Source organism: Abrus precatorius, unplaced genomic scaffold (assembly GCF_003935025.1).
Source record: "Abrus precatorius isolate BTA unplaced genomic scaffold, Abrus_2018 Scaffold2, whole genome shotgun sequence".
Lineage (NCBI taxonomy): Eukaryota > Viridiplantae > Streptophyta > Magnoliopsida > Fabales > Fabaceae > Abrus > Abrus precatorius.
In genome coordinates, this window is record NW_020874362.1 from 4,248,978 (window position 1) to 4,260,090 (window position 11,113).

At 25.0% G+C, this 11,113-nt stretch overlaps 1 protein-coding gene across 1 annotated transcript; it reads right to left on the reverse strand.

Moving 5' to 3' along the window:
* Window positions 1-9,954: 9,954 nt before the first annotated feature.
* On the reverse strand, window positions 9,955-10,548 carry LOC113859332. Its single transcript, XM_027492137.1, has 2 exons — window positions 10,458-10,548; window positions 9,955-10,334 (listed from the first exon to the last, which is right to left on the reverse strand). Exons 1-2 carry the CDS (start codon window positions 10,546-10,548, stop codon window positions 9,955-9,957), a joined length of 471 nt encoding a protein of 156 aa, XP_027347938.1.
* Window positions 10,549-11,113: the final 565 nt, after the last annotated feature.

The window sequence follows — 11,113 nt, forward strand, 5'->3', positions numbered from 1 at the left end:
GTCAACAATCACATCATAGAAATGTAGTTGAGATATATGTGAATGTTGCGGTCGGTCAAACATCTTCTTTTGTGACACATCTGTTAGAAGTAAATTTATCACTCTCACATGTTCATGTAAGCGATGACGATGATTATGCAACAAAAGATGGTAATAAGATTTTAATAAATTTAAAGTTTTAAAATTGATGTTACAAATACTATTAATAATATAAGTTTATAATGTAGGATCTACAAATGAATATGATGAATATGAAGATGAAGGAGATATTTCATTAAATAGTTTTTCTGATACTGATTTAGATGATGAATTTGATTTCATGATCAATATCGATGGTGATGCAAGAGTTACCTCAACACAACAACAACATGGAGGTATGATTTTAGATTGTTATTTAAAAAATAGATTTTCATATGTGATATGTAATATATAAATCGTTACTGAGGGTGTAAATTTCATGGATGAATTATTGTAATACAGAAACTACATTGTCTTTTTGGAATATAACCCCACATTACACTCATATTAATTGGGAACACCCTGATCAAGAATTAGATTTTCTTGAATTGAATGACTCACAATCATGGATGGAAAGAGATGCATTATATGTTGGGCAACTATTTGACACTAAAGAAGATGTAAGAATGACTATAAAACATTATGCCATGAGGAAACAACAAACTTTTTTTGTAGTGGAGTCAAAAGCAACAACATATGTTATGAAGTGTGTCAATCACAATAGTGGATGCCCTTGGAGAGTAAGAGCATCGTTGTCAAAAAATGCAGACAAGTGGAAAATTACGAAATGGGGAGGTGCTCATACTTGCGTACATGCTTCAATTTCTCAAGACCACTTAAAGTTGGATTCTAAATTTATTTGCTCATGCATTCTTGATATGTCAAATTTTAAATTGAATATTATTATTTTGAAATAGGCAATAATATATTAAATTTCATCGTATTACATATAATACTTTCCTACTAATTGAAATACTCCTTTAGACAAGTATGGTGAAACAAGAACCATCAGTGCCTATTACATTAATTCAAGAGAGAGTTAGTGGTCAATTTGGATATTCAATTTCGTATAAGAAGGCATGGAAAGCAAAACAAAAGACAATAGTTACTGTATTTGGTGATTGGGATGAATCTTATGCTGCATTGCCAAGATGGTTAGAGTGTATGCAATTATATGCTCCTAGATTTGTATACAAAATTGAAACCAATGATTATGTTTAAGGTCACGTTGTGGATAATAGATATCGAGTTTTTCATCGATTGTATTGGTCGTTCAAGTAATGTCATGAAGCTTTCAACTTTTGTAAGCCTATAATACAGGTAGATGGAACATTTTTATATGGTAAGTACTATCAAACTTTGCTAATTGCTATGACTCAAGATGGAAACAATTGTGTGCTTCCCATTGCGTTTGCCATTATGGAAGGAGAAACCTTATCTGCATGGGAATGGTTCTTAGCTATGATTCGTCTAAATGTGACAAATAAGGCAGGTCTCTGTTTGATTTTTGATCGGCATCAAAGTATAAAAGGTGCAGTCTCTAATCCACATATTGGTTGGCAACCTCCAAACGCTTATCATGTTTATTGCATTCGTCACATTGCAAGCAATTTCAACCAACGATTCAAAAATACCATTTTGAAGAAGAAACTAATTCAATTAGGTACATTTTTACATAATAAAACATGTTGTAGTTTTGTTGAATTTTGAATTTTTAACCTTTTACATATGACCTTTTTATGTTAAATACAGGATATACACCTTCTAGACAAATATTTGAAAATAAGCTTAACACGTTTCTATCACATTCACAAGAAATTCATACTTGGATAGATAATATATCAAAGGAAAAATGGACCTTGACTTATGATGATGAAGGACGTTGTTATGGGCACATGACTACTAATTTGTCCGAGTCTGTAAATAAAGTCTTGAAAGGGACAAGAAACCTCCCTATTACTACCTTGGTGATAGCTACGTATGCAAGATTGGTGGAATATTTTGTGAAGCGTGGTGAAACTGCAATGAATGAGCTTAACAATGGAGGAAGATATTATCAGAAATTAATGGAAACTATGGAAAAAAAATCAACAAGAAGCATCTTCACATCAAGTTCGACGATATGACATATAAAGAACAAGGTTTAAGGTTGAAGAGGCTTTTAATCCAGTGACACAAATGGGTGGTCATAAGTGAACAGTCATATTATCCACACATTATTGTGAATGCGGGAAGTTTAAGGCATTCCGATATCCATGCTCACATGTTATAGCTGTTTGTGCTCATATGAGTATAGACTTTTGACAATTTGTGGACCCTGTTTATACTTTACAAAATATTGTCAACGCATATTCATCTCAGTGGTAGCCTCTCGGAAACGAAAATAATATCTTACAAAATGATGATTGGAAGTTAGTGCCAGATGTAGATAGAGCACGAGGTAAAGGACGACCAAAGGCTACTTGAATTAGGAATGAAATTCATTGGGTCGAGTCACAACCACGACAAAGATGTAGGTTGTGTCAACAAGCTGGTCATAACCGAAGTCAATGTCCTCAACATGCAGAACATGGTAATCATCACGAGTAAGGATATGTGGTGGGACAATATGTTGGTTATTAATGTTTTGAAAGGTGTAATGTAGATTGTTGTTAATGTTATTACGCTCTTATGTAAAACGTTGTTAATGTTTTAAATAACACTATTTTAAGTAATATAGCAACATCGATTAAATATAGAGTTCATCAACATATCATAGCCATAACATAGTAAATATGTAATAGAAAACAACGTTCCATAGATAAATAACAATACGTCAATCTGAATCCAACGAATGGAGCAGATCCCTTGCCTCATGAGGTGTGAGTATGTACTATTGACGACGATCTCGTGCTTCAAGATAAGGGTTGTGACGCACATCATGTACCTCTGAATCTACAGTACCCAAAAATTCTACATTCAGATCGATAAATTCTGAAATTTGTCAAGTTAAACTAAAATTATATACATTAAAATTAATAGATTATAAATTCTATTAAATATTATAATTTTATTATTTATTATTACCTAATTTTTATTACAATTATTTAACTATAACAATTTCAAATATTTAATTTAACTTTTAAAAAATTTAAATAACAATACAAAATAAATTTTTTATTTATTAAGAATTTAACAACTTTTAAACATAATTTTATTATTATAATACATAGCCAAATTTAATTACTCTAATTTTAAAACAAAACATACTTTCATGCACTAAATTAATTATTATATATCATACTATACTATGAAAAATTTAATAAATATTTCAATTAATTAACGGAGAACTTTTTATATATTTTTTTTCCAAATTTTACAATTACATTAAAATTAACAACTATTTTAAATAAATACATAATTTTATCACCCTTAATTTATTTATGTAATTCTTAATAGTAAACAATAAATTCATTACTTTTTTAATTCCATTATTCTTATTCAATAATAATTTTGTATCTTAAATTATAAAGTTTATTTTCAATATGTTATGTTCTAAATAAATTTGAAGACAGAATTATTATATTTTGTAATTAATATTTTTATGAATATAATACTTTAAATTTGTTTATCATTATTATATTTTTTTTCATATTTTATCTATTCTATAATATAACTGTATATATTATTTTTTAACAATAATTTTAATAAAAATATTCTATTTATTTTTTTTCATAAACAAGATATTATTTTTACTATATCTAATATTTTTTTCACAAATTTTACAATTACATTAAAATTAACAACTATTTTAAATAAATATATATTTTTATCACCTTTAATTTGTTTATGTAATTCTTAATAGTAAGCAATAAATTCATTATTTTTTTAATTCCATCATTCTTATTCAATTATAATTTTATATCTTAAATTATAAAGTTTATTTTTAATATGTAATATTCTAAATAAATTTAAAAACAGAATTATTATATTTTATAATTTATATTTTTATGAATATAATACTTTAAATTTGTTTATCATTATTATATTTTTTTCATATTTTATCTATTCTATAATATAACTGTATATATTATTTTTTAACAATCATTTTAATAAAAAAATTGACTATTTATTTTTTTTCATAAAAAAATATTATTTTTACTATATCTAATATTTTGTTCACAAATATTTTTTTTATCTTAATCTACTATCAACATATAAAATTTATTATTTATCCTAAGTTAATTATTTATTATTTTCACTGCATTTCATATATATTTTTCCATTTAATAATTTTCTTTTCTCTTATTTTATCAATTTATTACAATAATAATTTATCTTATTATTGAATAATTAATAAATATCATTTAATTACTATAATCTTAATTTAATATATTTTCAAACAAACTAATTATAAATAATACAAATAATATATATTATATTATTATATTATATAATTTCTAAAAATATTTATTTAAAATTTCAATTGTTACAAATACATAAATTAATATAATTAATATTTAAAAATAAGTTATTTTGTGCACCTGTACAACAGTTTGATTTCTTGAATTTAGATCCTCTTCTTCACGAACAACCGCCTCTCCTACTCAGCCCCAAATCTCTTACCTGCACTCCATTTTAAAGCCACATGCATGTCATCTAAATAAAAATAATATTTAAAAATAAAATTCATTCATATTATTATTATTTTACCTTTTATAAGATATTTTCTCACACAAAACAAATTCTGAATGCCAACAAATTTCAAATGCTATTGTATTGTTTTTTTCGGTGATTCTACAAATGAATGATGCAGTCTAGAAACATGAACGAGCAAAGAAGAAGAAAGGGTCCTGCGTAATGCAAAGAGTCAATTTGGTAAGTCAAGTGGAACGGATCCGGATTCAGTGCAGTAACTGCACCGTCCCGTTACGTGATTTTTTATTTTCGCTTAAGCCCTTGCATTTTCGCTTAAGCGAAAATGTAAAATTTTGCCTAAATGCACGGTGCAGTTTCCGCGCAGACTACACTGAATCCGGATCCACGTGAAACAATGGTGTTATTGTCGTCCCTGGCTTACAGTTGGCACAAATCTCGATGACTCTTAACAAGTTTGCCACATGTCTTGTTTATCCTCTAACCATTGATCAAATTTTATTTACTTAAATTTTTTTTTTCTGTTTTTAGTATCGTCTTACTTTTGAACGACTCGATGCCGGCTGACATTCCCCACTTCAGACCGAAAATTTGTTTCGTTACAACTATATTTTGATAAAAAAAAAATTTAACTACCACAATATGGCAAAAAGCCTGCATAAGAAAGCCAGAGATCCACATATCAAGAAGGACAGCCACTTTCGCTAACATGCTGTGGTTCCCTGAGACTCACCACTCATAAAATGAACTGTAGCTGACCCATCACTTCCCTGGTGCCTGGTGGGGGCTGTGGAGGTGACGTTTAGGTTTTTACTTTCATTGAACGTAGACTTACAGTGATATTCAGGTTTGGACCAGACTTACAGTGCTGTGGTTGGAACCATAATAGTGTAATTCAGTTGAACAATACTTTTCAACACTGAAAATAGAAGAGATTAAGATAGCATATCTTTAGGTCCAGTTAATAGTTGCGTTTTGACTTAATTATATATGCACTTTTGAATTTTGTTTTTTAAGATAGAGTTTCGAACATTTTCAACTATGTTAAGTGATGAGTTTAATATTATTTTTAATATTTTATTATCTAAAGATCAATATTGCAAAAATAAAAAATAAAAATCTAAAACTTATTTATATTATTTTTGAAAATTAATATTTAATTTAAATTTTTTTTTCTAGTATTCCTCTTCTTCTTTTTTTCTACCACTCTCATCATCTCTTTGCGAGTTTTTCAACTAACAATTAGTGGATTTGTATGCTATGTAACTCCAACTGTTGCATCTATGTTAGCATTGTCACATAGGCTCACGAACCACCTACAAATATATTTGGAATTTCTACAGTTACAGTATAAATTTACTTAAAAAGGGAATTTGACAAAAAATAATAATTTTATTTTAAGTTAAAAAAATTCATTTAAGTAAATTTGATAAAAAAATGATTTTTATTTAAGTTAAAAATGTAAAAAAATTTAATTTTTTTTCTTTTTTAAATTATAAAAAATTTAAAAAATATTTATACAAAATCATATGATCATATTACAAAAATTTAATGGTCACAATTTATGTAAAAATTTAACTGTTGCTTTACCAAATTTTTAAAGTTATTATTCTTATAATTTTTATTATTTTTTTAATAATTTAACTCAATTTTAAATAGTTAAACATCATTAATGCTTAGAACAAATAATACATTAGATAATACATTTAGAATATTTAGTAAAATGATATATAAAAATATTTAATAATTAGATAGTTATTGATGAAAAAAAATCTTTAAATTTGTTGTAATTTAAAAAAATAAAATTTTAAATTATTTACAATTTTAATTTAAATAAAATTACTTTTTTTGTTTAAGCGAATTTGGCAATTTGCTTCGCCAAAACAGTGGAGATCCAGATTCACCTCCAAACATCTGTGCATTAGCCATTTAGGAGGAACCAAACATCGAGAAAATCAAGGTACCTTCCACCAAAATCTTCTTTTCTGCCACTTACCTCCACCATTGCAAACATCCAAAATTGAACCTGTCATGACAAAATTAAAATAAATTGAGATTGAATCTAAAAATATAATGAAGTCATTTTTAGATTCATGTTTCATTCGATCTTACATTTATGTTTATTCTAATGTTATTAGTTATAGTTATATTATTATGATGCTTAAAACATGTCCAAATATAGTTACAAACATGCTACATATCTTATATCTCTAAATATATTATATGATACTTTTTAATTTAAACTTTTTACGTCCTTTAAAATGATTAAAATTTTAATTTAATCTCCAAAAAATAAGAAGTATTTCAATTTAGTCATTAAAAGAAGATATTAAAATTAGTTTCTAAATATAAATTATCATTCATTTTAATTTCTAAACAAATTTAGAACTAATCCCTATTTTATAGTATTGCTAATAGAATAATCAGTTTTTTTTAATGGTCACAAATCATTTTATTGATTAATAAATTTTTTTATGACTTATTATATTTAAATAATATTAATTTATATTTTATTAAAGTGATATGTATATAAAATATTTCAATAAAACCAAGAACTATAATACATACTGTATTATATAAAATATATATTTCGACCTTCTATTTTATATTTTTTACACAACTTACTTTTAAAAATTATAATTTTTTTTATTTTACAATTAAATTTTAAAATTACAATATGATAAAAAAATAATTAATTAACATGTCTTGTTCTCATATTTATAAGAATTAATCAATTATTGATGAAGGAGTAAAATAAATTATAGATTACATGTTTAAAGAATAATTTTAATGATTTTTTTTAGAGACTAAATTGAAGGATTATCTATCTTTTAAGAACTAAAATAAATGATAAATTACATATTCAAAGACTAACTTTAATATTTTTTTTAGAGACTAAGTTGAAGAATTACTTATTTTTCATGACCAATTTCAGATTTTATGCCTTTAAAATTGAATATTTCTTTTCAAAAATATTGATATTAATTTTCTCAAATATTAATAATATTTGCATCGATATTCTAACTCCATTTGCTCAATGCTAGAGTGCATTTAGGTAATAAGATATTTTAAGTGAATAATTTATTATTTGAAAGAATTTATAATTTTATTGGTTAAAATTTGTTATTTGGATATTTAATTTTAAAAGACTTAGAAATTTAAGAATTTTAGTAGGAATTTTTAATAGAATATAATCAAACAATTTAAAGTCTTAACAAAAGAGTAAGAGAATGTTTGTTTTCTGTTTTTAAAAATAGTTTTTTTAAAGTAAAAATAAAATATAATTTGTTTGTTAACATAAGTTTTATTTTTATTTTCTTAAAAAAAATTTAAAAATAAAATTTTTAAAAATTAAAACCAAAACAAACAACCCCTAAGAATTTGGAATCACATTTTTTATTTATTCCATATTCCATTCAGATTTTTATTTATTTAAAGTTAATTTAATAATTTAAATTTTATATTTTTAATTAATTTTGTCAACTAGAAAAATACATCGTGAATACAGTTTTTATACTTATTATTACAAAAATCAAGAATTTTAACTGATATAATAATCTATGATTGAGTGATACTTAAAAAAAAATACACAGTTAATGTATATAAATTAAATTCTTGTAAAAATTTAATTTAATATAAGATCAAACTTTTATTATAATATTATTTAAATACAAATTATTTAATGAAATGATTAAAAAAAATCATATATTATCTTCGTGTATTCTCCTAAATTGAGGGGAGGCATTATAATTTTTGGCTCCCACCCACTTTATCTTTTCCTTTCTCTTATTTCCCTTCAAATCTAAACACAAAAATTAATATCTCTTATGTCCTTAGTTCTCTTTTCCTTTTTCATTCCCACCCTAAAAAAAAAACATAAATCATTCACTAAATTTCGTGCACTTAACACTAATTTGTGAGATTGAAATGTCGTTTTTAATGAAAAACACCATTTAAAAGTAAATAAAACCTCCTGTGTCAAACATTTAGCAAAGGAAATACAGCTAAACCTTTAGTGACTTCAGCCCAATTTAACTGAATATAGATTCAGGGTGTAGATGAAAACCTATTTAATTTTACTTTTATTACTTTTAGTTTGGGTTGCATGATATCATGGTCCCTTAAAGTGTTTTGAGCTAAAGTCCTTCTGTTTTTTTTTTCAAACTATGCAAAATTTAGTTTCCATCAAATAAACAATTGATAAAAAATTTAAAAATTTCCAAGATGTGAGAATAGGGTTTGAAGAGGAAAAAAATTAATTTTAATTTTATTTAAGATAAAAAATGATATTTTTATCGGTTAATTTTGAATAGTAGATACTGCAATTAATTCAATTTATAAAGATTCTAAGTGAAAAATTGGAGTTAAGAGTTTTAGGTGAAAAAAATTAGTGAAAATTAAAATAATTTTAGAAAGAGGAATCCTAATAATATACTATCTAATCCACTCTTTTAATATACTTTTAATTATGACTAAAATTTACTAAAAGTTATAAAAGTACAAAAAAAAAAATTAAATTATGAGTGAAAAAAAATGAGACGCACATAATTTTAATAATTTTAGTCAATAGTTAAGAATACATTACTAGATTAATTGGCCCAAAAAATTTAGAAAACTAAAATTACATATAAATGCAATTTGGATAAATTTCTAAAAAAATTCTTAAAAGAAAAAAATTAATATAAAAATAAATAAAATTTTTATAATAATTTTAAAATAATTTTTATTTTTATTTTTTTAAAAATCTCTTATTTAACTTATCTAAAATTTAAGAAGATAAGTTATTTTTATCTTATAAAAAATGTTTAATTCAATTTTTGTACTCATTTACTTTGTATAAGTACTTCTCTAAAAATTTGTCTAAACTGAAGAATTAAAAGTGCAATTAAATCATCAAAAAATAAATTATAACTTATAATTTTTTTCAAAGATAGTATCAAAGTTTAAATTTATCACCTTATAACTGATTAGTTGAACATCAAAATAATTTTAGTGCCTTAATGACCTGTTCATTTGAGTTTTTCAGAAAAAGGAAAACTGTTTTTTAATATATGTTTAAAGTTATAATAATTATGTAAGTGTTATTGAAAATAATAGAAACGTAAAAAATCTATTTTGTTCTTTTATTGGAAGTTAAAAATATTAACTCAAAAAACGTTAACATTCAAGAGTTGAGATCTCACTTTATACATTACAACAAATAATAAATAAGTAATCTTTTGAATTGGAGCTAGAATTTCATTTCTCCTTTTAGGACCACAAAAAAGACGAAAGGTTGCAAGTAGCTGAAAACCACCAAGATCAGCATCCCTGCGTCGAAAGAGAGCACTTAACAAATCGATAACAAGAACAATCAAAAAGAATTTCAACTTCTAAAATCTCACCATATTTTACAATACTTGAGATATCATTTTGAACCTTCGACGCTTCCATTTGCAATATTGAGGATATGACAACTAACAAGCTACCTATTTTCTCCCTAACAACTCTCTCACTTAGATCCAGTGACCAAAACCCTGCTAGTTCATGCACAAAATCTTCGAACACAACTTTCATGTGCAATAGTATCCCAACCCATAACACAATTTTGGCGATTAACCTTTTCAATTTGGTTGATATGATGCAGTTCGTGAGATTAATGAGGCAGGCACATGAATATAGTGGAAACCAAACATACCAATCTATGTCAAAAAGAAAAACCCACGTCAAAAAATTAGAAAAAAATTATTAGATCTTGATGAAAATTGACATCAATCATAAAGCCCATAAGAAAGAAAGAAAAAATGAAGATAAATAGAGCGTACCAGGGTCATTTAACTGAACAGATGCTGAGTATGCAAAAAGAGTAGCCATTAGTAAAGAACTCAAATTGAATAACCTTTTCGATGTTGCCATTTTCTGTTGCTTTGGAACGAGTGTTCAAACGAGGGTCTATCTACGCAAGTAGTTTTCGAAGTGGTAAATCAGAAACCGTGTAGGACAAGAGCATAATAGTCAACGTCTGAAACAATTGCACAGTATATTCTCTCCATCTGATAAAGGTAGTGAAAATATAAATAAAAGCATTGTAAAACCCAAAATAAATGTATAAAATGAACTATAATATACTAATAGGTATTTTAAAGATATTTATTAAAATTAAAAAATATTAAAAACTACTATTAATATATAATTTTTGTGATTTTTAAATTTTTAACTAGTATTCTTAGAATACTGTTTCGTAAAATCTTTTAAAATATAATAATATTAATAATTTGTTTGATTTTACTTTGGGTGAATAGATACTATACAGAAAAATTATTTTTTAAAACATTTCTGCAGTGTCTCTTTGAGACGCTATAAATTATTCCGCTATAATATACAAAAAATATTTTAAATCATTCTCTGAGAAAAAATTTCCACTTTCTACAATATTTTTTTTACCGGAAATATTATTAGATATATAATTTACTACGGCGTT

Bases quoted from the DNA above. Each gene is read 5' to 3' on its own strand.
- LOC113859332 (XM_027492137.1), bottom strand. From the start codon at position 10,548: ATGGCAACATCGAAAAGGTTATTCAATTTGAGTTCTTTACTAATGGCT. The intron at 10,335-10,457 runs GTACGCTCTATT...TTTTTGACATAG, and splicing joins TGTTCAGTTAAATGACCCTG to ATTGGTATGTTTGGTTTCCA.